The following is a 27,287-nucleotide window of genomic DNA, read 5'->3' on the forward strand; positions in this document are numbered from 1 at the left end:
GGAGGTGGTGGAGATGGTGCTGCAGGTGGAGTTGGTGGTGGAGGTGGAGGAGGAGGTGGTGGAGGTGGAGGAGGTGGTGGTGGAGGTATTGGGAGGTGGAGGAGGTGGAGGAGGTGGAGGAGGTGTTGGAGATGGTGTTGCAGGTGGAGGTGATGGTGGAGGTGTTGGAGGTGGAGGAGGTGGTGGAGTTGGAGGGGGTGGTGGAGGTGGAGGAGGAGGTGGTGGAGGTGGTAGAAGAGGAGCTGTCGCCTTTCTAAGACTGTTCAACTACAACTTGAGCACTCATTCCACGAGCACCCACCAGCCACTCAACGTAATCTCACCTTCGCTGGGTCGAGGGGTGGATTGCGAGTGACACACACACACACAGAGTGAGAGCGAGCGAGAGAGAGCGTGCGAATGTGTTTAAACCGTGGCCACGTCAAGATCAAGGCCGGAGTTTGTCAGATCTCTAACGAGCGTGCACGGTGCCACGGCCCCATGCATTTGACACGCGGAGTCGGCTTTGTCAGAAACTATTAATACGCGTAAAGAATAACAACGCGAACCCAAGGCATTGTGTTAGACAAAGTCCCCCCCCTTACTCCTTGTCCACCTCTACCCTTTTAAAATGTACAAATGCAGCCCAACTTGATCGTGTTTTTAAAGTTGATGGAAAAAAATGAAACACAAGGCGGCACATTTGGTGAGACAGTTCGTTTTTTATGTGTGTGGTGTGTTTAAAATAAATAAATATATAATGGATGTCTCTGCACTCGGGAGATTAGGTGGGAAGCTCAACGCTTCCACGCATTAACGAGTCAAGCGTCGACTTCCTGACTTAAAACTTTCGTGACTGCAGGAATTCGCATTATATGGTTGTTTCGGTAAAGTCACGTAATTAAAAGAAAAAAAAATAATACAAAATTTAAAATAAAGTGATTAAAAATATCACGTTTCGATGTGTTGCGATCGATACGTCGTGATATTTTAAATCACTTTATTTTTCTTGATTATCATTTTTTATATCTACGTGATTTTACGGAAAAACCCATATAATTAAGTCGCCTTCCTCTCTGCTCACCGATGCTTGGGGGAAGCGAAGGAGGGGGGGGGTTGGGGGGGGGCGTGCTGGGGGGGGGGGTCTGTAAACTGAGTCGTGTTGTTCAAAATCAAAACCATGGCTCCACGTTTTAGCAAAGGCACGTGGAGCTCACTCACACAACCACATCATCATCACGATCCATGTTGCAGTAGCAGGCGTGCCCACTGCGCGTTTCGTCATTTGGTTGTTTCCACTTCCCTGCTGTCTTGCAGCACCAATGTGCTCAAATGGTGGCAACATCTTTCTAGCACCAAGCCTCTTGTGATGTCGTCCCTAAGCCATTCTCCGTTGGTCCTTCCTCTCTAATCCGATTCCTTCCATTGTTTTTTTCCCCGAACAACAACAACTTTCAATTTCACACGCACCGGAACAAATATGCAAAGGTCCACCGTGAATGTGCTGTAGCTCACGCAGGGGATGGGCCCATCGTGGCCGGGATTTACACCACGCCAGGCCGCCTTTGTCTCCTCCACTGCTGATGTTTGAACACCGCTCGATTACAACAATTTGTCACTCTGCCGTCGAATGAAAGACTCGTCGCGATGTGTGTGTGTGGCCGTCGTGGTGCTCGCTTGAACCTAACTTCACCGCGCGCGGGTCGGTGAAGGGTTGACGAAGGGGCAAAGACCCGAGACCGGTCTAGATGTCACTTGCTACTGATGTTTGCCTTGGCCGATTATAGTCGAACTCGAAGATCGCTGGGTTTGCAGCACAGTGCGTGCTAACCACTGCACTACCGCTCACCATAGCGCGCGCGTGCACGTGTAATGTGTGTTTTTGTATTTATACGGAGGGGGGGGGGGCGAGGGTCTTTGTTATAAAAAAGGCAGACAAACCTCTTCTTGGTTCTTTCGGTAAAGTCACGTAGAAGGGAAGTAATAAAATGATAAAAATAAAACATAATAAAATAATTCTCACGACGTTTCGGCCACAACGCAAGCAGCCGACGTTTCGATCGCAACACGAGCGGTCGTCATCAGCCAAGCGTGGTGGTGTTCATTCAGACGCTGTCTTTCCGACAGCCCTGTTCTTCACCTGAGGACGGCTGCTTGCGTTGTGGCCGAAACGTCGTGAGAATTATTTTATCATGTTTTATTTTTATTATTTTATCACTTCCCTTCTACGTGACTTTACCGAAAGAACCAAGAAGATGAATCCCTGCAGTCACGAAAGCTTTAAATCGAAAGACAGACAAAGATCCCCCGTGTAGCCTTAACAGACTGTTGGAGCAAGTGCTGCTAGCGAGCACCACCTATGAAGGCCGGAACAGCAAACGAGGGAGTGGCTGGCCAGAACCACGCATGACCGCCTTTGTCTCCCGAGTGGCGATGTTAACACATTGCGCTTGGTACGCGTTTTGAGGCTGAGTCGACCTAGGGGAGGACCAGGACCGGTTCAGATAATCATCACTGGTGTTGGCCGTGAGCGGAATCTAACTCGGGTCGCCGGGTTCATAGCGCAGCGCGCTAACCGCTGCACCACCGCTCCCCACCTACATTCACACACACACACACGCGCGCGTACGTGTTTATTTGCACAGTTTGGCATTCGCAATCTTTTTTCAGAATCGCTAACGTCCCCCCCCCTCCCCACCGAATAACCCCCCCCCCCCTTCATCCCCATTCCACTATTGGCCAAAACGCTAAAACATGAAATATACAAATTGAGAATAAGAGAAAAAAAAATGTTCCGCCAATTAATGGCGGCGATTTATGGCTAAGAGCACTTTTGTGCGCGCGGCATGAATTCGGTTCTGATGCGTTCACTCATCGAGGTCTCGAGCAATAATTAAAACTCGGAGGCGCATCAAAAAGTAATTAGAATGAATCACTGCTGATGGCCGGGTGTATCTGAAGGTTTGGCATGGAACATCTGCTCTGAAATTAATTTCCATTAACGCTCTCCGAGCAATTCCTTCTATTCTATTTCTGCTCTCTACATCATCATCATCACCCCCCCCACCACCACCACCAGCAGCACCCAAAAAAACCCAAACATCCCCCGTATAGCCTTCACCGACTTTTTGGGGCAAGTGCTGTTAGCGTGTAGCAGCAGCAGCAGCACATATGAAGGCCGCACGGCACACGAGGGGGGTGGGGTGGCTAGCACCACATCTGACCGCCTTTGTCTCCCCAGTGGCGATGTATACTCACACAGCACAAAAGTGCTCATCTAAGGCTGAGTCGACCTAGGGGGAGGCCCAGGACCTGTTCAGCTAATCGTCACCGGTGTTGGGTGGCCGTGAGTGGTAACCACTACACTACCGCTCTCACCATTAGCAAGCACCACCACCACCACCGGATATTAACGCGCCCACATTTGTGTGGCAAGAAACTGGCAGACCCATTTTTATGTGGCGGTGTGCCCTGCATGTCCCGAATGTCTCCCGCATCTTCTCCACGCTATAGTGGGAATTTTAATTTTAATGTTTTTGTTTTTTTTGTTGTTGTTGTCGTTGTCGGTGCCATTTCATGGCTGAAACCCGATCCAAGAAATGCATTTTTGTTCGTCTCATTTTACCGCCCCCCCCCCCCCGTGCCCCCCGCTACCCCCCCCCCCCCCCTATTTGGGGCGCCACGGTGGCGAGATGTCAACTACCTCGCCTGGTATGCAGAAGGTCGTGGGTTCGATCCCGATCCTGACGCCTGCTGTATATTTGGAGTTTGCGTCTCTCTGTCTCTCACCATCATCACGGTGGCTAGGAGATGTTAACCACCTCGCCTGGTGTGCAGGAGGTCGTGGGTTCGATCCCGACCCTAACGCCTGCTGCTGTATATTTGGAGTTTGCGTGTCTCTCTCTCACCGTGGGCGCGTAGATTTTCCTCTGGGTCCTGCGGGGTTTTCTCATCCACATTAAGAATCAACATGACGCGTTTAAAGTACTTGCCTGCTTTAGATGTTAACCTGATAAGCCACTTTGTTGAGATAAAATTTGTGATAGCCAGATCGCTTCTGAAAAAAGAGCTGTAGAGCTCAGTGGGCCTTAGGGGCCGTCCATAAATGACGTCACGCGATTTTGGACGATTTTTGACCCCCCCCCCCTCGTCACACGGCGTCACAAAAAGTCAGACCCCCCTCAAATATGACGTCACAAAGCTTTGCCCCCTCCCCCCCCAAAAAAAACACATTTCCATTTTGAAAATAAAACATGCTTCAAATCGCTTTAAACTATTTTCATTGTAGTGCGTATTTAATGTGGCGCTGCACTCTGATGTTGTAGGAGTGTTGTTATAACAATGAGTGTTGTTATAACAATTCTATAACGATTTAAAGTTGCGCATTTCTCAAACTCCGCCCCCCCCTCGTCACACATCGTCATCAATGTCTGACCCCCCCTTAGGTGCGTGACGTCATTTATGGACGGCCCTTTACCAGGTAGCATGCGGCGGCCTGTTGCGATCGGCCAGGCGTTTCAACTCTTCTCGAGCCCGTTGTGGTTGGATGCCAAAACAGGGCCCAGCGTGGTTGAGAGAATGCGCCCCACAGTTCGCAGTTCGCGTGGTGGTCAAGGGGCTAGCGACGGAGAGCGAAACGGTTGCCGCGAGAGAGAGAGAGACAGAGTTGCGAATTCCCTTCCGCTGTTTGTGAGTAACAACCAGAGGTCGCAAACGGGTTTTGATTCCTTACCCGTACCCGGCCACACCAGGGTCGCAAACGGGTACCCGTACTCGGCCATACCCGTACCCTACCCGTACCCGGCCGGGTACGGGTATCGGGTACCCGATTGCGACCTCTGGGATGAAGCCATGTTGCAGGCGCGGGTGGGTTGATTCTAGGAACTTGAATTGTGAGAAGAGACAAGACGTTGGGAAATGAGTGACAAACGGTGACTCACCAGTGACTCACGGTCTACCCGTACCCGTACCCGGCCGCACCAGGGTTGCAAACGGGTACCCGTACCCGGCTACCCGGCCGGGTACGGGTAGCCGGGTATCAGGTAAGGTACGGGTATCGGGTACCCGGTTGCGACCTCTGGCAACAACGGAGCTTTGGGTTGTTGATGAATATTTTTTTTTTTAAACCGCCGGGGAATTAACGGGCAGCGAACGGCACATCACGTTCGCCAACGTTCACAGAGCAATGTGTGTGCATAGATATATTTATAATAATAATAACAACTGTGTGATGAGCGGTTGCAAACGTAAGTCTTCAACGCTTAATTGGCAGTTTATAAATCGTGAACACTGACAGCGGCGGAATTAGTCACGGGGGTATTTGTTGGTGGCAGGCGAGCGACATCCGGAGGTGATAGCCTGCTAAGTGTTGTCACGGCGCCCATCTTAAGAAGTGAGAATTGGATTTTTTCTCGAAACACACACACACACAAAATCTATTAAGTGTCGTTTCGCCTTCACAGACTTATCAGCACTTGCCAATACGTGGCGGGGGATAGGAGAGGGGCGGGGTAGGAGGGCGAGTTGGAGGGGAGGGATTGGAGGGGCTGATTGGAGGGGGGATAGAAAAGGGGTAATAGGTGGGGGGGGGTAGGAGGGGGGGGGATAGGAGGGGGGAGGAGGGTGAGGGGTAAAAGGGGAGATAGTGGGGGGGGGGGGTAGAAGGGGGGTAATAGGTGGGGGGGGGTAGGAGGGGGGGATAGGAGGGGGGAGGAGGGTGAGGGGTAAAAGGGGAGATAGTGGGGGGGGGGGTAGAAGGGGGGGATCGTGGGGGGATAGGTGGAGCGGATAGGAAGGGGGTAGGAGGGGGGATAGGAGGTGGGGGGGATGAGAGGGAGGGGTGCAAACTCTGATCACGGCTCAAGCCTTCCTTGACTACAGACAGAGGAAAATACAAAAAAACACATTACAGAAATTATTAATTAACAACTTCTCTTGGTGCGTGTGTGTAACATCAGCAAGTAGCAGCAGCACCAACGGTGAAGGAAAACAACTTTAAACCGAAAATAATGTGAAGTGTGTTAATTGTTTAAACTGGCTGATTGTGCGTGAGGATGTTTGTTTTATTATTTTTTCACTCGGTACAGGGGATAGAGGCGCGACCCTGCAATTTCTTGCTCACGCAAACTGCTGCCGGCAGAAAGGGTTTTTAAATCCTTTATATTAAGTTCACTTGCTTGCTTGCTTGCGCGCTTACGACCGTGCAAATCTTTCGGTCGTTTTTTAACCCACTTCCCGTGATCCAATCGAGCTAACATTTTGCACACAGACTCGTTGTGCGTGACAATTTATTTTCGTGAAATTTTTTTTCCATAACTTTACACTTTTTAGGAATTGTTTTTTTTATTTAATTACCAATTGTTTAATGGTGGCAGGCAATCATCTGACCCATTGGTGGCAGCCATCTCAAGCCAGAGGACGAGAGGACTCTAGCCGCCACGCATATAAAGGATTTATAGTGAAAAGCTTTGTTTTTACGGGTTAATTTTTTATTGTTGTTGTCAAGCTCTCACTCTTACACGCTGACCAAGACACAACCGTCTTGGATAGAGGTGGGCAGTCATCCACACGTTAGTCCACCCCAGGCCAGTTCTTGATGGTGAAACCCAAATTTTATATCGCAGGGTGGACAGAGTGGGGCCCCAGGAAAACGAACCCGGTGACCCTCTGGATTGCAAGTCACGTGTGCTGAGCCACGTGACGCTCAAAACAACGAGCGGAGCGCCGTGCGCATAAAGCACAGGTGGTGCATCGGCCACTCATCTCAGTCAGTCGACCCGTAGCGCCTGCTGGGTCTGCCCTGTGACCTCCTGCCAGCGGGCGTTCGACACTTCACGTGGCCTCAACGTGCACATGGCCTGGCACAAGCGCCGTGGTGACGTCACCACCACTTAGTGGCGAACGGCGGCTGTTGTTGTGTGTGTACGTGTGCGTGTGTGTACATGAGTGAAGGACGCTGCTGGGCAGTTGGAGGCAGTCCCCCTCGAGCAACAACAGAGGACAGAGGAGCGTTGTTGTGTGTGGGGAGCGGTAGTGTAGCGGTTAGTGCGCCGCGCAGTGGCTAAGAGATGTTAACCACCTCGCCTGGTATACAGGAGGTCGTGGGTTCGATCCCGATCCCGACCCTGACGCCTGCTGCTGTATATTTGTTGTTTGCGTGTCTCTCTTTTTCTCCGGGTCCTGCGGGATTTTCCCCTTCGCCGTTTAGAATCAACATCACCACGCCTTCAGTACTTCCTCAACAGATGGCACCTCAGCCAGCCACTCACAGGGGGTGATTTCTTCCTCCAATATTTGTGGCACCGCAGACTCAGCAGGGTCATCCCCACTTTGGCCAATCAAAGTTGCCCCCCTATGGCACCGTTCGGCACCAACGAAGAGGTAGGGGGTTGTTTTGCCGGCATCTACGCTTTCACACACATCAAAAAATGTAAATTAACGACAAAAAAACCCCGATGCTTCAGTGGTCTGATTACCGCAAAAGCCGACGGAAATAAAACTGTTGAGAGATGGATGCGGGGTGGTAGTGGGGGGTGTGTGCGAGAGACAGCGGCGTGGCGCGTGTGCCAAATGCGTGCCACTCACATCACACCGCAGACGCGAGAGTGAGGATGGGGGATGAAACAACACCGAGGGAAGAGTGGGGTGAGATCGAAGCGTTTATCACCAATTTAAACGCGAGAGATAATTACTGCTCGCCAATTTACGTTGTTACAATCTTACATCTCGCGGGCGTGATGGGCGCAATGAGACGTGTTCGCAATGCATCTTGGGTGGTGTTTGTTGTTGTTTGTTATAGATTGTATAGTGTAAATTGTATAGTGTAGATTGTATAGTGTATATTGTATAGTGTAGATTGTATAGTGTACGATATTACTACCGTATTCATCTTCTTGGTTCTTTCGGTAAAGTCACGTAGAAGGGAAATAACAAAATTATAAAAAATAAAACAATATTAAAATAATTGTTATTATGTTTTATTTTTACTATAAAATTTTATTATGTTTTATTTTTTATTATTTGATTACGTTTTATTTTTATTATTTTATTATGTTTTATTTTTTATTATTTTATTATTTCCCTTCTACGTGACTTTACCGAAAGAACCAAGAAGATGAATCCCTGCAGTCACGAAAGCTTTAAATCGAAAAATACTACCGTATCCTCCGGCTTATAAGGCGCTCCGGAAAGTAAGACGCACTTCCCAAATCTGATCCCACAAACGTGCGCGCACACACACACACGATGCTGATGCCTACACACCGCACAACGGGTACCCAATCAATGCTGAGTCGACCTAGGGGAGGCACAGGACCGGCCGTGAGCGAGAAGAGAAGTCTGAGGTCTTTGCCTGGCGGGTTCGGAGCGCGGCACGCTAACCACCGCGCCACCGCTCCCCCACTGGGTCTCTCTCACACACACTCACAGATACCGGATTATAAGACGCATCCCCCGATGTTATTGCTTTTCAACTGCAAGGGGAGAGGTGGGGGAGGGTGTGAGTGCGTCTTAAAATCGGGATAATGCTACTCATCAACAGCGCAAAGAATTCTTCTCTGCAGCGAGAGGAATATCTGAGTTGTATATATGAATTTTTCTTCTTACTTATTACAAGGGCTGGTGAATGTGGGGCGAGGGGGGTGGGCGGCGGGTGGTGTTGGGGTGGAGGGATTGGTGGGTGTGAATGTAAATTAAAATTCAGATCACGGCACGATAATAACTCCTGACATTAACAGCCCACACCCCCCGTTCCCCCACCACTCCCTCCACCACAATTCAAAGCGCACACTCATTACAATTAATTTCTCGTCTGGGCCCCCGTCTGCCCTGATAAGAGTTCAGCATCGCCCCTCCTCCCCTTTATCTCCGGGCGAGAATTAATTAGCCGCTCGGACGGAGTTAAACATCGCACCGCATTTTGACAGACGACTCTGCGCAGGCGTTTGAAATAAAATGTAGAGGGGGGGGGAGAGAAAATAAAAAAAAATGCATCCCTAAATATAAACCCCTCGCAATGTGCAGACGCTGAAACGAGCAAATTATTTTTTTTTATTCCACCACGCGTGATATATTTTTTTTAAATAAAAGCGCACACATTTAACTCATATTCTGCAAGTGCGTTATGTATTTGTGTGTTGGCGGGAGGGGAGCGGTGGCGCAGCGGTTGCGCACCCGGCAGCCCCAGCTCAACTGCTGCTCACGACCACAAACAGTGGTGGATTATCTGAATCGGTCATTGGTCGACTCAAATGAGTACCTCGTGCGGTGGTGTGTAAACATCGCGGGAGACAAAGACGGCCGGGTGGTAGTTCTTGCCACACTCCACCCCCCCCCACCCCGTCATAAGTGTTTAATTCCGTCCTTAATAGGTGCTCGCGAACAGCAGCTTGCCCCGGAAATCTGTTAAAGACGATACGGGGGATCTTTGTCTGTAATACGTGAAACCTGAGTTGGCGATTTCCGGAGCACGGCAGAGTGTTTAATGCAGCCGACAGATAATGAAATGGCCATTTCTTGTGCTCTATCGCACTCCAAACAGACCCGCTTATTGTTTGCACGGCACATCCGTGTCTCTGGCTGCCACGCGGCCCTCGGCAGAGAGCGAGGCTTCTTCAATGCGCATCCATGTGTCCTCCCCACGCCACTGGGGCAGTCAGACAGCCAATTAGTCATGCAGTCAACCAGCCAGCCAATTAGCCATGCAGTCAGTCAGGCAGACAGCCAATGAGCCATGCAGTCAGTCAGCCAATTAGCCATGCAGTCAGCAAGGCAGCCAGCCAATTAGCCATGCAGCCAGCCAGCCAATTAGACATGCAGTCAGTCAGCCAATTAGACATGCAGCCAGCCAACCAATTAGAAATGCAGCCAGCAAGGCAGCCAGCCAATTAGCCATGCAGTAAGCAAGGCAGACAGCCAATGAGCGACGCAGCCAGCCAGCCAATTAGCCATGCAGTCAGCAAGGTAGCCAGCCAGCTAATTAGCCATGCAGTCAGTCAGCCAATTAGACATGCAGCAGGCCAACCAATTAGAAATGCAGCAAGCAAGATAGCCAGCCAGCGAATAAACCATGCAGCCAACCAGCTAGCAAATTGGCTATGCAGTCAGCAATGCAGCTAGCCAGCCAATTAGCCATGCAGCCATCCAGGCAATTACCCATACAGCCAGAAAGGCAGCCAGCCAATCAGCCAGCCAATTAGCCATGCAGCCAACCAACGAGTTAGACAATTAGCATTGCAGCCAGCAAGACAACCGGCCAGACTGGCAACTAGGAAGCTATCCAGCCAGACAGTCTGTTGAATAGCAAGTCAGCCTACCAGATAGCCAGGGGCCAGTCTGCAAAGCAAATAGACACAACGGGCGGACATATAGACAGGCACACAGACAGGTAGTCAGAGAGCCAACGAGGCCTGCCAGAAATGTGTAGATAGCATGGCTTGCCAGCTGGGCAAAAAAATCTAGCTGGCTTAGTAGCTCGCTAGCTAGCCAGTCAGTCATTATGTTAGCCAGTAAGGCAGTCAGCAAGCCACGCAGCAAAACAGCCAGCTATAGAGCAGACAGGTCGCCAAGTGGGCAGTTGTCCGGCTAGTAAGAAAGGCAGGCTACCAGTCAGCTAGCCAGGCTGCTGGATGGCCAGGCAGGCAGGGCATGCAGGGCAGGCGGGGGCAAACTCACGCCAAGGAAGGCGATGAGCTTGTGACCGAAGGCCATAGCCATGCAGGAAGAAACCAACGCTGGTGGGTAGAGGGAGCGGGTTAGGTTCGAGAAGGTGACGCAACATGAAGGGGTCAACATTAAGGCGTCAAAGATTTATAGGTCAGCATGAAACAGTTAACATAAAGGGGTCAATAAAAAGGGATCAACAAAAAAGGGTTCAACATTAATGGGTCAACATAAAGGGGCAACATAAGGGGTCAACGTATCGGGGTCAACATTCAAAGGTCAACAAAAAGGGGTCACCATAAAGGGGTCAACATTAAGGGGTCAACATTCAAAGGTCAACAAAAAGGTGTCAACATTTAGGGGTTAGCATAAAGGTGTCAACATAAAGGGGGCAATAAAAGGGGTCAAATGAAGGGGTCCACATACAAAGGTCAACTCAAATTGGGTCAACATAACGGGGCTACATCTGTAGACGGTCGTGGAACTGTGCGAGGGAGCGCGTCGGCGAAGCTGCTCCGAAATTGAACCCCCAGGGCACGGTGGTGGGTGGGTGGGGTGTTGGTGGGGTGGGGAGGTGTGGGGGGTGTGGGGGGTGTGGGGGGTGTGGGGAGGTGTGGGGGTGGGTGGGGTGTTGGTGGGGTGGGGGGGTGTGGGGGTGTGGGGGGTGTGGGGGGTGTGGGGGGGGTGTGGGGGTGTGGGGGGTGTGGGGGGTGTGGGGGGGTGTGGGTGGGGGCTTCCGGGCGGGGTGCTAATTGGATCCCACTGTCACGCACGCCTCGTGAACAGCGCCATTCATTCTCAAAATACTGCTCCTCTCGGCCACGCGATGCACATAGGATAAACATTGTCAATTTTAGGGAGCGAGAGAGAGAGGGCGAGTCAGCGAGGAGGCAGGAGTGTGGGTTGTTTTCTCACTCTTCTTCTTACGTAAAACTCATGGATTGAATCATGGAAAGCCACGCTGCAATGCCCAACGCAGACAGAAGCCCCTTGCACTCATGTAATCTGCTATGGCAACGCAGAGTGCAATACACAGGAGTGCAGGGGGTTTCCAGAACAACAACAACAACAACGCCAGTCCTCACGGCCCACCACCACGGCGCTCAGGCTCCTCATCCGCGTTCTCCAATTTACGCCTCCCCAATTCAACGCTGAAATTCACTCGATGATTGTATCGATTTAAAGTTTTGTGACTGCAGGGATTCATCTTCTTGGTTCTTTCGGTAAAGTCACGTAGAAGGGAAGTAATAAAATAATAAAAAATAAAATAAAACATTTTATTTTTATTAATAAAAATAAATAAAACATTTTATTTTTATTATTTTATTACTTCCTTTCTACGTGACTTTACCGAAATAAAATAAAAAAAATTATTTTTATTAATAAAAATAAAATAAAACATTTTATTATTATTATTTTATTACTTCCCTTCTACGTGACTTTACCGAAATAAAATAAAACATTTTATTTGTATTAATAAAAATAAAATAAAACATTTTAATTTTATTATTTAATTACTTCCCTTCTACGTGACTTTACCGAAAGAACCAAGAAGATCGATGATTGTTGTGCCACGTGACGCGCCAGGGCGTCCCGTCGAGGCAGCCGCTCTCCGTTCGAAGGGTGACCTCCTCGCCTGTCCCTCCCACCACATGACCCCCACATGCCCTCCCCCCATGCCCCCCCCCACATGCCCCCCCCCCCTCCACCGAGAAGGTGGCCGGGTCGCTGCACAGCCACCCGGGTTTGAAATTCGGGCTTTCAGCCAAGCTCTCGAGTTGATGGACCCGACCTGTTCACCCTTAAAACATCTAAAGCACGTGTGCGTGTGTGTCTATGAGCTCCTCCGACAGGCAAGGCTGCGTTGGCTGGGTCATGTAGCCCGCATGTCCAGCCACCGCATGCCTAAACAGCTTTTGTTCGGCCGGATCGAGGGGGCTAAACGGGCGCGGCACGGGCTAGAGAAGAGATGGAGTGATGTGGTACAGGAGGATGTGGAGCTGAGTGGACTTGCCGATGACTGGTACCAGCGGTGACAAGATCGGCCTCTGTGGAGGAGGCTCGTGAAGGACGCTACTGGGCAGTTGGAGGCAGTCGCCCTCCAACAACAACGGAGGGCGGAGGAGCGACGCTCACAACAACGAGCGGAGCGCCGGGTGGCTAAAGCACAGCAAGTTGGTACAGTAGGGGGCACAGGTAGTGCATAAGCCAGTCATCTCGGTCAGTCGACCCGTGGCACCTGCTGGGTCTGCCCCGTGACCTCCTGCCAGCGGGCGTTCGACACTTCACGTGGCCTCAAGGTGCACATGGCCTGGCACAAGCGTCGTGGTGACGTCACCGCCACTTAGTAGCGAATGACGGTTGTTGTTGTTGATGTATTTGTATGTCTGCTGGGTAGCGGCAGTGCAGTGGTTAGGGGCCGTCCATAAATGACGTCACGCGATTTTGGACAATTTTTGACCACCCCCCCCCTTCGTCACACGGCGTCACAAAAAGTCAGACCCCCCCTCAAATATGACGTCACAAAGCTCTGCACCCCCCCCCCCCAAAAAAATAAAACATGCTTCAAATCGCTTTAAACTATTGTCATTGGAGTGCGTATTTAATGTGGCGCTGCACTCTGATGTTGTAGGAGAAAACATTTATTAAAAAGTCTATTTAATTAAGTAGAACGTGTTGTCTATATTTATTTAAAGTTGCGCATTTTGATGTGACGTCACATTTCTCAACCCCCCCCACCCCGTCACAAATGTCTGACCCCCCCCCCCAGGTGCGTGACGTCATTTATGGACGGCCCCTTAGCGCGCTTTGCTACAAACCCGGCCACCCGAGTTCGATTCCCGCTCACGGCCACCAACACCAGGTTCTGGGCCTCCCCTAGGTCGACTCAGCCTCAAATGAGTATCTGGCGCGGTGTGTAAACATCACCATTGGGGAGACAAAGGCGGCCGGGCGTGGTGTTGCCCACCCACACCCTCGTGTGCTGTTCCGGCCTTCATAAGTGCTCGCTGACAGCACTTGCCACAAAAAAGAATGTTACAGGGGGATCTTTGTCTTTGTTGTTGTTGTTGCTGCTGCTGGATTAGACATTGGCGCGGTACATGGGCATGCACAGACTTATCATCCAGAGACAGTTGTAGCCAAAGGGCACATGGAGGAGGATTAGGAGACAGCGAGGAAGAGATGCCAGCAGGGAAATCAATCACGAGCGGAGGGGGGGGGGGTGTTTAAAAAGAAAAAAAACCCTTCACTATTTGGGCAAATAGTTGTCGTCTTACCCGGCGATTCGATTTAAAGCTTTCGTGACTGCACGGATTCATCTTCTTGGTTCTTTCGGTAAAGTCACGTAGAATGGAAATAATAAAATAATAAAAATAAAACATAATGATTATTTTATTATTTCCATTCTGTCTTCTCGACAGACACTGTTCTCCACCTGAGGACGGCTGCTTGCGTTGTGGCCTAAACGTCGTGAGAATTATTTTATTATGTTTATTTTTATTATTTTATTATTTCCATTCTACGTGACTTTACCGAAAGAACCAAGAAGATGATTACCCGGCGTTATTTGTAAGAGCCCTCCCTCTCTAAGTGACGATGCTCTGTCACTTCAACAAATAAAAGTTATTGACGGTGCTCATTTCCTGCGGCGGTGACGCGGTGGCTAGGAGATGTTAACTACCTCGCCTGGTACGCAGGAGGTCGTGGGTTCGATCCCGACCCTGACGCCTGCTGCTGTTTATTTGGAGTTTGCGTGTCTCTCTCTCTCCCCGTGATGGTCGCGCGGATTTTTCTCCGGGTCCTCCGGGTTTTCGTTCCACATTTCGAATGAACATCGCGCGTTCATATTATATGGGCAGCTTTTTATTTCCACGTGATAAGCCACTTGGTTGAGCTATCATTTGTGGCCAAGTCGCTTCTGAAAAAGAGCTACGTCGCTCAGTGGGCCTTACCTCGTTAAAAAAGTAGTTTATTAGCACATTAGTATGCCATCGGTATAGGGTCTATGGAACAGAGCAAGAAGGCGAGTGCCTGTTGAATTCCTGCCACAAATTGGTGCCTATTTTATCGACCTCTGAGGGCGAGGCCTAGCCCACTGAAGCGACCTGTCCACAAATTATAGCTCAACGAAGTGGCTCATCATCATCATCACGTGGACATTTACAGGAGCCACATTCTCCAAACGCGTTATTGTTGATTCGAAAAATGTGGAGGTCGACAAAAACCGGAGGACCCGGAGAAAAATCCACGCGACCATCACGGGGAGAGAGAGAGACAGGGGGGGACACGCAGACTATAAATATGCAACAGGCGTCGGGATCTAACCTACGACCTCCTGCACACCAGGCGAGGTAGTTAACATCTCCTTTGCCACCGTGATGATGGTGAGAGAGAGAGAGACGCAAACTCCAAATATACAGCAGCAGGCGTCAGGGTCGATATTAAACCCACGACCTCCTGCACACCAGGCGAGGTAGTTAACATCTCCTAGCCACCGCGGTGCCTCATCTAGACATGTTAACTGCACGCAAACCCGGATTCGAGCCCGTGCAGGATTTAATCTCGAGTCATCTGCACCACCCGGACTCCCTCGACTGTGAGTGCGTGAAGAGGCAGAGCTGAGGGTCCTTCACTCAGAGCTGGGGGGTGAAGGGGGGTGGGTAGTGAGGGGAGGGGTGCGGGGGTTTGGGGGGAGCGGTTAGGCTGCCTGTGTATTCTGGTAATGGGGAGCGGTGGTGCAGCGGTTAGCGCCCTGCGCCACGAACCCGGCGACCCGAGTTCGATTCCCGCTCACGGCCACCAACACCGGTGGAGATTATCTGCAACGATCCGGGGCCTCCCCTAGGTAGGCTCGGCCTCAAAACGAGTACCTGATGCGATTGTGTAAACATCGCCATAGGTGCTATTCGCTAATAGCACTTGCCCCGAAATTCATGTTAAGGCTATACGGGGGCTCTTAGTATGTGTGTATCCTGGTGCTTGTCGCCACTGAGTGGATGATGCGCGTGGCCATGTGGAGGTGCCACGTAGGAGCACTTGAAGTGTCGCTTCACTCACCATCGCCTCCCTGGCAAACGGCAGCTTCAGAGCCGCCAACAACGTGGGAAGACGCATTCGCCGTGGTCTGGATGAACACAAGCGTTCAAATAGTTTGTTTTTAAGACTCGTTTTTTTGAAAAAAAAAAAGTATTTTAAGTGTTATTATCATAATTGTTTTGCAAAACGTTTATGTAAATTGAAATACACTTAGTATTTAATGTTTCTTCCTGTTTCTGGCTTTTGGGCATGGGGCTAGAGAGGCGAGTTTTCAAATCAAGGCTGTGCGTGCATTAACAAAGGCAAAGACAAAGATCCCCCTCATAGCCTCGGTAGACCTTTGGGGCAAGGGCTGTTCGTGAGCACCTTTTAAACATTAATAGAGACATCGTTACACATCCCCCCCCACCTTGTCGAGCCTTAACTGACTGTTGGTGCAAGTGCTGCGATCATTAACAGAGACAAAGACGCTCACACACACACGGGCGCGCAGTAGATCCCACCACCCCCCACCTCTCTCCCATCTACCCACCGCGAACGGACGAGGCAACCAGCGGTGCGCTGGGACAAGAATGGGCTCGATGAACGCCTTCCAGATCGCGCTGATGTGCGTGCTTCTCGCACACAAGACGGCGGAGGCGCAGGTGAGTTTGACTTGAAAAATGATAATACCCCGTATTCTTAGGTTTTTTCGGTAAAGTCACGTAGGTAAAAAAAGAATTAATACAAAATAAAATAAAAATCACGACGTTTCGGAGGCAACACAAGCTTCCACCTAAAGACGGAAGCTTGTGTTGCCTCCGAAACGTCGTGATTTTTATTTTATTTTTTATTTTATTTTTATTCTACTTTTATTATTTTTTTTTACCTACGTGACTTTACCGAAAAAACCTAAGAATATGAATCCTTGCAGTCACGAAAGCTTCAAATCTAGAATATAATACTCCGATTGATGCTCCTGCTGCTGTTGTGGAGTGACTCATGCAGCCAGCTATGGCTGCAGGGTTTTTGGTAGTACATGTTGTTTATGTCATTTATTGTGAAAATTCCGTCACAGTTCCTATGATCACTGTTCCATTGGTTTCATGGCTTTATTTTGGTGATTTCGAAAAGTGTATAGGTTTGGCCATGTTTGTTTGTTGTAGTACAGAGTTAGACTGATGGCCTTAATCTAAGTTGTCTTGTGGTTGTTGTTGGTTGTTTGACTTGCATCCCACTGGGATTTTTGCACACAGCGTTGGTGTACGGTGCTTTTTTCTGCTATATTTTGCTGTCTTTTCTTGGATTTTCTGTTTGCACTCAGTCACATATTCACTTTAAGATTTTTTTTTGTTCATGTTTTTGTTTTTTTCTTCTTGGTTCTTTCGGTAAAGTCACGTAGAATGGAAATAAAAAAATAAAAAAAGTAAAACATTTATTTTATTATGTTTTATTTATATAATTTGTATTATTTTATTATTTCCATTCTACGTGACTTTACCGAAAGAACCAAGAAGATGAATCCCTGCAGTCACGAAAGCTTTAAATCGAAATTTTAGTTTTTTGTTTGTTGCGTTTGCACCCGATTCAAGAGCCAAATGGCTCACAGGGCTATACCTAATCAATGAACTTGAACTTGAATTTGCGGCCCAAGTCACACGCCTTCAACCTTCAGAGGGGAAAGCCGCAGGGCAGCGAGTCCATAGGGCAAATAACCCGGTGGCGGCGGTGGGTGTGAGGATATTGTAAAGTGTGATAAAAAAAACTATATTAACACTTGCAGTTTAACAATATTATTCGTAATGAAGGTTGTTCCGTTAGATCGCGTAAGCATAAATGTGTCGTAACCCTCCACCACCCGACACGCACAGCCAATTTAGTTTTGTTAAAGTGGCAAATCTCTTACTAATTGGCTGTGTAGGGTGGTGGAGGCTGACGACACAATATTTATACTTGCGCGATCTAACCCAAAAACGTTCATTATGAATTAAAATGTTTAATTAAAATATATTTTATTACCACAGGGAGTCACGTGCAGAAAGCGTAGCTTCCACCACTGCGCAGCTATTGACGACGACGATGATGATTATTGATGATGATTATTAATGATGATGATGATGATCAGGCCTGGACTGACCATAGGGGCAGCAGTCCGTAGGGAAAATGCTCCGATAGGACGATGTGTGTGGGGAGATATTTTCAATGTGATCAGAGTAAAGAGTAAAACAAATCAAAAGACATTTTAATTAAAATATTTTTAATACTTCGAATGTGTACGCTTCATTGCGTATTTACGCTCTCAGTTGGCATTAAAAGTCCCGCCACATTCGACGTCCTCAAAAGATTCTTCCTCACCGAATGCGCCAACCCAATGAGATCGCACGACAATTTGGACCCGGCTGCGTTTACAAAATGCCTGGGCCGATTTTCTTCTATTTTAATTTTACTTGTTAATCTTTTTTTAGTTCCAATCCCCTCGCCGCGCACATGGCAAAAATAAACACACGAGCAAGTCCGAGGCGCAACCATTCCTCTGGCCACGTGCCGTGACGTGACAGCTACCACGTGGTCTCTGACGTCACAGTGATCGCCGAGCTGCGATTGGCTTACGCTTGGCCGAGCGAACGCGTCGCAAAAAAGGGTCGCACTCGTCACGCGCACACACCCGCGACAATATCTCGCTCTTCTGACCAAGGAGTAGAACGCATCACCACGCAAACTCCGGTTGTCCTCGCTGGCAGCGGGTGCTTTGACCGCTGGCCATCGAACACCGGATCGCGCGGCGCTTCTTTCAGATGCGCTCCCTCTGCGGCCGTCTGGAACGCTCTTCCTTCCGATATGAGGAAACCCACTGGGGCTTTGCATTTTGAAAATCATCAAAAAAGATTGAAAAAATAATTTCTTTACTACTGCTTTTTTGCGTTAAGTTTGTTGTCCTTCCCCCGCACCTCCGATTACACATTTGCCGTGTCATACTCCGTGCCATACCTCGTGATGTACCCCGTGCCATACCACGTGATGTATCCCGTGCCATACCACGTGATGTACCCCGTGCCATACCACGTGATGTACCCCGTGCCATACCACGTGATGTACCCCGTGCCATACCCCGTGCCGAACCCACGCCACACCTCAGGGCGGCCTGCGCACCGTGACTGCGCGGGTCTTCCTGGACGTGTCCGTGGGCGGGGAGCTGGCGGGCCGCGTGGTGCTGGGCCTCTACGGCCACACCGTGCCACGTACGGTCGAAAATTTCGTGGCGCTCGCCGATCCGACTCGTGGGCCCAAGAGCGGCTACAAAGGCTCGCGCCTCCACCGCATCATCAAGGGCTTTGCCATCCAGGGTGAGACACGCATGCTCCTCCTCTTCCTCCATCAGGATCATCGTCGTTGTCGTCGTCATCATCGTCGTCGTCGTAATTTTCATCATCATCGATCGATCGTCGTCATCATCGTCGTCGTCATCATCACAGTCGTTGTCGTCGTCGTCATCACCATCTTAATCATCGTCATCATCACTGATCATTATCGTCATCATCAATGATCAATCATCCACTACCATCACCGTCATCATCAATCATCATTATCGTTATCATCGTCATTATCATCAGCAACGATCAATCCACTGCTGGATGCATGTGGTAATCGTGTTGTTTATTGTGTTATGGACGTGGAATTTCTATCGCACCGTACGTAGCCAACCGCGCGAATCGGAAGTGCGGAGGAAGGACAGCAAACTAAACACAACACGCGGCTCTAGATAAACGAGTTCGTCAACCTCGATGACTTTGAAGCGCATCGCTTCCTAATATCGCAAGGGAAGAGCGTTCCAGACGGCCGCAGAAGCAGCAACGGCATCTGAAAGCGCCGCGCGATGCGGTGACCGCCGTCTGTGTTCGACGGTGTTCGCTCGCTGCCGTAGAGAGAGAGGGGGGGGGGGGGGGGGACACAGGCGGGCCAGGAGGAGGAACCACAGGTCGGTGGAGACAGCAGGTGATCAGTGAGCCTGTCCTGTATACGCACCCCCACCCCGCGTCCCAAGCTCTGCGGTCCTCGATATATTAAAGTGTTACCCGCCAATGGATGAGTGTGCAAACATGTGGGAGGAGACCGGAGCACGCGTGCGAGGGGGAAACACTCTATCCCATGCCGACGGGACGCAACGAGTGTGCATTTGTTCGCTGTGCCGCGTTCTCCTGGCAGAGCCAGGGGCACGGGTCCTTCGCAACGCCCACTCACGGGAAAGGGGGAGGTTCACGACAGCGTCTCCGTGTCTGCGATCCACAACCCTCGCTGCTGCCTCCACAGTGGCTGGATCACAGGCAGCCACGTGCAACAGCGTAGCTTCCAATACTGCCCAGCTATTGATGACGTTTCGGAGGCAACACAAGCTTCCGTCTTCAGGTGAAACTGTCACAGTAAAAAATCTGTATCTTTTTTTTTTACTGTGACAGTTTCACCTGAAGACGGAAGCTTGTGTTGCCTCCGAAACGTCGTGATTTTATTGTTTTTATTTTTTATGAATTTTTATTTCATTTTTTACCTACGTGACTTTACCGAAAGAACTAAGAGTATGAATCCTTGCAGTCACGAAAGCTTCAAATCTAGAATTGATGATGATGATGATGATCAGGCCCAGACTTGACCACAAGGGCAGCAGTCGGTAGGAGAAATGCCCTGGTGGGGCCGGTCCGTTCCGAGGGCCGGTGGGCCGGATCTGTTTGGCGAAATAGCAAATGTGATCAGAGTAAAAATATATCCGTATAAAAAGAAAAAATTGAAAAATGTTAAAATGATATTACATCTAATGTGTACGCGTCATTGTTTACGCTCTCAGTCGGGCTTTAAGCCCCTATACATTTGTTTGAGTTTGTTTGGATGCAGCTACGAATGGGCCCCCAATGAGATCGCACAGCAGTTTGGGCCCCGCTGTGCGTCCACAAAATTCCTTGAGGCCGATTTCTCGTCCCCAGTTCGTCACTGATGATGGCGACGATGACGACGACGGTACGGTGATGATGATGGTGGTGGTGTCACCTTTTTGCCCCCCCGCTCCGCTCGTCTCTCCCCACACTCCACCCCCCACCCCACCCCTCCGACGGGATGCCCAGGCGGCGACTTCGAAAAAGGCGACGGCTCGGCGGGTTTCAGCATCTACGGGAAACACTTCGACGACGAGAACTTCCGAGTGAAGCATTCGCCGTTCTGCATCGGCATGGCCAACAGCGGTACCTAGCCCACGGGTTGACGACGCTCACCCCCCCCCAGCCCCCCACGAATAAGCAAATGCGCGCGCGAGAACGAGAGGAAAGCGAGAGAGAGAGAGCGAGAGAGCGAGCGAGAGGTGGGGGTTTACATAAAGCAAAGTTTAAAAATGTAAAAAAAAAATGAACGAAGCAAAGTGCCGAATAAACCGATCATCTTCTTGTTTCCACTGATCGTAAAAAAATGACAAAAAAAAAAGTCAAAGTTTGTAGTAACCCACAGGGCGTATATCTCCCCCTTCCTACCCCCACCCTCGCCATCTGCAGGAGAGAACAGCAATGGCAGCCAGTTCTACATCACGACGGCACCCACCGCGTGGCTCAACTACCGTCACGTGGTGTTCGGCCGCGTGCTCACGGGCAGACACGTGGTGCGCGTCATCGAGGCAGTCCCCACGGGTAATGTTGGGGCGGGAGGTGGGGGAGGGGGAAGTTGGGGCGTGGTCGGCGATTGGAAAGGGAGCCATAGATTCAAACAGAGACACATAGACTCACACAGAGAACCATAGACTCACACAGATCCACAGACTCACACAGATACCCATAGATTCACACATAGACCCATAGACTCACACAGAGACCCATAGACTCACACAGAGAACAATAGATTCACACAGAGACACATAGACTCACACACAGAATCATAGACTCACACAGAGACCCATAGACTCACGCAGAGAATAAACTCACACAGAGACTCATAGACTCACGCAGAGAACAATAGACTCACACAGAGATCCATAGACTCGCACAGAGACCCATAGACTCACACAGATATTCATAGACTCACACACAGAACCATAGATTCACACAGCGACCCATAGACTCACACAGAGATCCATAGACTCACACACAAAACTATAGACTCACACAGAGACCCATATACTGACACAGAGACCCATAGACTCACACACAGAACCATAGACTCACACAGAGACCCATAGACTCACACAAAATTCATAAGACTCGCACATAGAACCATAGATTCACACATAGAACCATAGATTCACACAGAGACCCATAGACTCAAACAGAGATTATAATTAATTTTAGTGCATGACACATGAATCGTGGTTTTAAATGAATTTTGTACTTAAAGAAAAAGAAGATCACAGCTGTATTCTTTGAACATTCATCAATTATGTTTCGTTATCACAATTCATTTAGGGTTCTTCGTGGTCGAGTTTTGTCAATGTCATCTGAAAAGGAAGAAGAATAAAACAAATAGATAATCATACCGATAATAGATACAATATTAACTTCAAGCGTACACTTCTTTATGCCAGTGTTAAAGTAAATCATACAACCCAATGCCTCCTGACATTTGTGCCACCCTCTACAATAATGTAGTGGCTTCCAATTAGGTGCACACACACACACAGCTTGGAGGCAACACTATTTATTAAACAATAAGTAATATAACACTGTACATGAGGTGGTGACCACCTTCCTCACCTCACTAACACTCTGGAACACGACACAGAGTGGACCAGGCAGGCGACGGGCTGTCTGGTCCAGGACGACGACCCGAGACTTGAGGACCGATGATGTCGTCTTCACTTCGGAGTTCAACAACCCCGCTCTGCATCCGCACCCCGCTTATATCCCCTTCCCAGGCCACGCCTCCCTTTCCCAGGCCACGCCTCCATTCCCAGGCCACGCCTCCCTTCCCAGGCCACGCCTCCCTTTCCCCACCTCTGGGAAGGTCTGGGTCCCTCCACCACGTGATCCCCCAGGCACCCCCTTGGGGCCCCCAGCCCTCGTACGGGCCGACACAGTAGTGACGTCCTATGTCACTACAATAAACAGGTCCCTGCGGGGTGGGCTGGTAGGAACGAATAACCAAAGAATATAAACATAATGTATTATTACACTTGTTTAGCCAGGAAAGCCCCACTGAGTCTAAAGGTTTTTGTAGGGTCCTGCCAAGTGTTTGCAGTAGGGGGCGATGCTGCTACACCTAATCGGACGATACGAAGGGAGAGTTTGAGGCCTAGTTCTAGGCTTTAGGCCTAGCTGTAGGCTTTAGGCCGCTGTGAGTTAATTTTTAATTTAAATGTTTTAATTAAAAGCTATCTCAGGGGATTATAAGAGAATGTTACACTTGTTTAGCCGGGAAAGCGTCGCTGAGTCTAAAGGTTTTTGTAGGGTCCTGCCAAGTGTTTGCAGTAGGGGGCGATGTTGCTACACGGACGGACGGACGATATAATTTATTGTAGGCTGGTTCACTTCGTTCCTACAAGTATAACAACCCTATGTGTCCTGACATTTGGGCCACCCTCTCTACGTGTCCCCATGTTATTGTTGAGTACAGAGACGTCCGCAAACTCCCGTGTAGTGGACGGTGGGTGAACGTGCGCTGGGTGGACCCAAAAGGTGGTGTGGGTGATAGGGGAGGGGTCAATGATTCTAAATCGTTGTGCTGCCCCGCAGATGAGAACGACGTCCCGGTCAAGGAGGTGCTCATCGTCAACTGCGGGATCGAGGAATCGACTGCGGAAGATCCGGAGACGGAGGGAGCTCAAGACCTTTGATCCCTAGCAGCGGTTCGCCCCAGTTGCCCGGCTAGAGTTGCCACTCGTCCCGGGGGAGAAGAGGGGAGGGAGGGGGGGGGTGATGACCGTCTCATAATCTATAGAACACGGTAATAGCACCCGCAATATTAACCAGGCCGGACGCTGAGCTCGAACCAAAAAACACGCTACCGATAATGGCTATGGAGGGCAAGGGGGAATGGGGTTGGGGGGGGGTGTTAAAATGTAAACAAGGGACGGTGCGCGCGCGTGCGCGCGCGTGCGCGCGCGTGCGCGTGCGTGCGATGGCATCTTCACACGGCCATCGGCGCGTTTAAACAATCATCGTGCAGCGTGCAGCGTGGAATGAGTCAATTTGTATTTGAGTGGGGAGGGCTTGAGGACTGGAGTTGTTTGGGAAACGCTGCGTTATGTTGTTGAGTACAAGTTTGGTTTTTCTCGGTCTCTCTCCCTCTCTCGTCGACAAAGACAAAGATGCCCCGTGTAGCCTGTAACAGACTGTCGGGGCAAGTGCTGTTAGCGAGTAGTAGCGCCTATGAAAGGCGGCACGGCACACGAGTGAGCGGGTGGCCAGCAACACGCCCGGCCGCCTTTGTCTCCCCAGTGGCGATGTTTACTACACACCACCGCACCAGGTACTAATCTGAGGATGCTGCTAATCCTGCATAATGCACGGGCATAATGACTTTAAACCCCCCGCCAAACCTCCTACGCATTTCACAAGTAGTACTAATCGCATATCTGCATTTCCCATAAATATGCTAAATTCATCTTGATATGCAAATTATTTTGTCAAGGCGCTCTGCCCCCCTTCATCCCAGCATAAATAGTCGCTCCAAGCCTGGGGTGTGTCATTCAGACTCTGTCTTCTCGACAGACCTGTTCTCCACCTGAAGACGGTTGCTTGCGTTGTGGCCGAAACGTCGTGAGAATAATTTTATTATGTTTTAATTTTATTATTTTATTATTTCCATTCTACGTGACTTTACCGAAAGATCCAAGAAGATTAATCTGAGGATCGTCCATCGGCGGTCATATTATTACAATACAGTCGAGTAGTAATTATTATTCATCCTCTGTCCCCGTGTTTTGAAAAGCCACGCTCAGATCCCTGCTGTTAATTGCAATATCGTCTGGATTTATGAAAAAGAAGAAGAATTAAAAAAACAGCTGCAATGTGTGAAATGCTAATGCCACGAAGGCGAACGCTAAGGAATGTGTTGCAGCGTGCCTGAGCGACGCTAATGGCTTTGCCGGCCATTGGCTCTGAACAAAAGAAAAAACGGAGAATAAATAACGGGACGAAAACACGTGAGAGTTCGTTTATTGCCCGAGGCGTAAATAACGCGCTTCAAATATTTCACTTTTCATCCGGATTATGGAACGCTCCGCAAAATCGTAAGTCGCGACCCAAAATGTGTGGCCCGATGTACAATAAAGGAATATACGTCAACCGGGGCATTGGTGAATCACAAAGACAAAGGACACTTCCCGTGTCGCCTGTGTGAGACTGTTGGGGCAAGTGCTGTTCGCGAGCACCTATGAAGGCCGGCACGGCACACGAGTGGGTGGGTGGTCAGCAACCACGCCCGGCCGCCTTTGTCTCCCCAGTGGCGACGATCTTTACACACTGCACCAGGTACTCATTTGAGGCTGAGTCGAACTAGGGGAGGCCCAGGACCGGTTCAGATAATCGTCACTGGTGTTGGCCGTGAGCGGGAATCGAACTCGGGTCGCCGGGTTCGTAGCGCAGCGTAGCGCTAACCACTTACACTTTGTGGATCACACACAGAGATGTTGTGATACTCCCTTACCGTCAACGAGGAGATGGTGTCATACCCCTGGATCGCCAGGAGAAGGCGGTACAGCAAGTGGGACTAATCTGCTTACATCTGTCTGTATGTGTGTGTGTGTTCAACTTCTTTTGCACCGTACGTAGCCAACCATGCTCATCGGAGGTGCGCGAAAATCGGGGATAGAGTGTTGCACCCTCGCGCAAGGCGTGGGTTTTCTCCGGGTGCTCCGGTTTCTTCCTCCGCACGTGAATAATAATAAATTTCGATTTAAAACTTTCGTGACTGCAGGGATTCATCTTCTTGGTTCTTTCGGTAAAGTCACGTAGAAGGGAAATAATAAAAGCAGCCGTCCTCAGGTGAAGAACAGGTCTGTCGGAAAGACAGACAGCCTCAAATGAGTACCTGGTGCGGTGTGTAGTAAACATCACCACTGGGGAGACAAAGGCGGCCGGGCGTAGTGCTGGCCACCCACCCCCTCGTGTGCTGTGCCGGCCTTCATAGGTGCTCGCTGACAGCACTTGCCCCTACAGTCTGTTCAGGCTATACGGGAGATCTTTTTTTTGCTTCTGTGTGTGCACGTGTGTGTGTGCGCGTGTGTGTGTGCATGTGTGTGTACATGCACGTGTGTGTGCACGTGTGTGTGCGTGCACGTGTGTGCGTGTGTGCGTGCACGTGTGTGTGTGTGCGTGCACGTGTGTGTGCGTGCACGTGTGTGTGCGTGTGCGTGCCATGCGTGCGCGCGCGTGTGTGTGTGCGTGTGTGTGTGCGTGCACGTGTGTGTGTGCGTGTGTGTGTGCGTGTACGTGTGTGTGCACGCGTGTGTGCATGCGTGCGTGTGTTTGTGCGTGTGTGTGTGCATGTGTGTGTGCACGTGTGTGTGTGTGCACGTGTGTGTGCATGCGTGCGTGTGTGCGTGCACGTGTGTGTGTGCACGTGTGTGTGTGTGCACGTGTGTGTGTGTGCACGTGTGTGTGTGCGTGCAGAACTGTGAACGTGTGAATGGGAAAACTTTCGTGACTGCAGGGATTCATCTTCTTGGTTCTTTCGGTAAAGTCACGTAGAAGGGAAATAATAAAATAATAAAAATAAAACATAATAAAATAATTCTCACGACGTTTCGGCCACAACGCAAGCAGCCGTCCTCAGGTGAAGAACAGGTCTGTCGGAAAGACAGCGTCTGTTCTTCACCTTTCCGACAGACCTCTTCTTCACCTGAGGACGGCTGCTTGCATTGTGGCCGAAACGTCGTGAGGATAATTTTATTATGTTTTATTTTTTATTATTTTATTATTTCCCTTCTACGTGACTTTACCGAAAGAACCAAGAAGAAGAATAATACAGTTATAGAAACTCATTACCATTCATCGGCTGAAAACATCTTTAAAAAAACTATAAAAAAAACTAGTAACACGACTTAGTGTGGCTCTCCTGGATTCAAACAAATATTGATATTAAAGTTATACGAATCTGGGAAGGCACGCACAAACACAAACAGGCACATCTACCACTGGATTATACAGCGGGCACCCACAAATACCATGGGGAGCGACAAAGCTGCATCCTAAACCCTGCCGATTAAAAAGTGCAGAAAAAAAAGTCGAGATGCGTTTCGTTCCAAATCGCTCTCCACAAACACGCACAACACATCCATCAGAGAGATGAGCTCAACCCGAATAAAATTCACAATTCAATAGCCAATCCGCACAATTCAATAGGCAGTCTGTACAATTCAAAAGCCAGTCCGTACAATTCAATAGGCAGTGTGTACAATTCAAAAGGCAGTCCGCACACTTCAATGGCCAATCCACACAATTCAATAGCCAATCCGTACAATTCAAAAGCTAATCCGTACAATTCAATAACCAATCCGCACAATTCAATAGCCAATCCGTACATTTAAATAGCCAATCCGTACAATTCAATAGCCAGTCCGCACAATTCAATAGCCAATCCGTACATTTAAATAGCCAATCCGTACAATTCAATAGCCAGTCCGCACAATTCAATAGCCAATCCGTACATTTAAATAGCCAATCCGT

General features: G+C 49.6%; 1 protein-coding gene across 2 annotated transcripts; it reads left to right on the forward strand.

Moving 5' to 3' along the window:
• Window positions 1–16,111: 16,111 nt before the first annotated feature.
• On the forward strand, window positions 16,112–25,525 carry LOC144736772 (peptidyl-prolyl cis-trans isomerase B-like). Of its 2 annotated transcripts, none has more exons than XM_078619390.1 (5): window positions 16,112–16,319; window positions 18,791–18,998; window positions 20,766–20,882; window positions 21,186–21,317; window positions 25,392–25,525. In XM_078619390.1, the coding sequence occupies exons 1-5, from the start codon at window positions 16,248–16,250 to the stop codon at window positions 25,499–25,501; spliced, it is 639 nt and encodes a 212-aa protein (XP_078475516.1). In that variant the 5' UTR covers window positions 16,112–16,247; the 3' UTR covers window positions 25,502–25,525. The 2 variants fall into 2 exon arrangements, with proteins under 2 accessions (XP_078475516.1, XP_078475515.1); XM_078619389.1 differs by lacking the exon at window positions 25,392–25,525 and adding an exon at window positions 23,352–23,562 and having other exon boundaries at window positions 16,150–16,319.
• The last annotated feature ends 1,762 nt before the right edge of the window (window positions 25,526–27,287 follow it).

This window comes from Lampetra planeri, chromosome 63 (genome assembly GCF_965212315.1).
Source record: "Lampetra planeri chromosome 63, kcLamPlan1.2.h2, whole genome shotgun sequence".
NCBI classification, from domain to species: domain Eukaryota; kingdom Metazoa; phylum Chordata; class Hyperoartia; order Petromyzontiformes; family Petromyzontidae; genus Lampetra; species Lampetra planeri.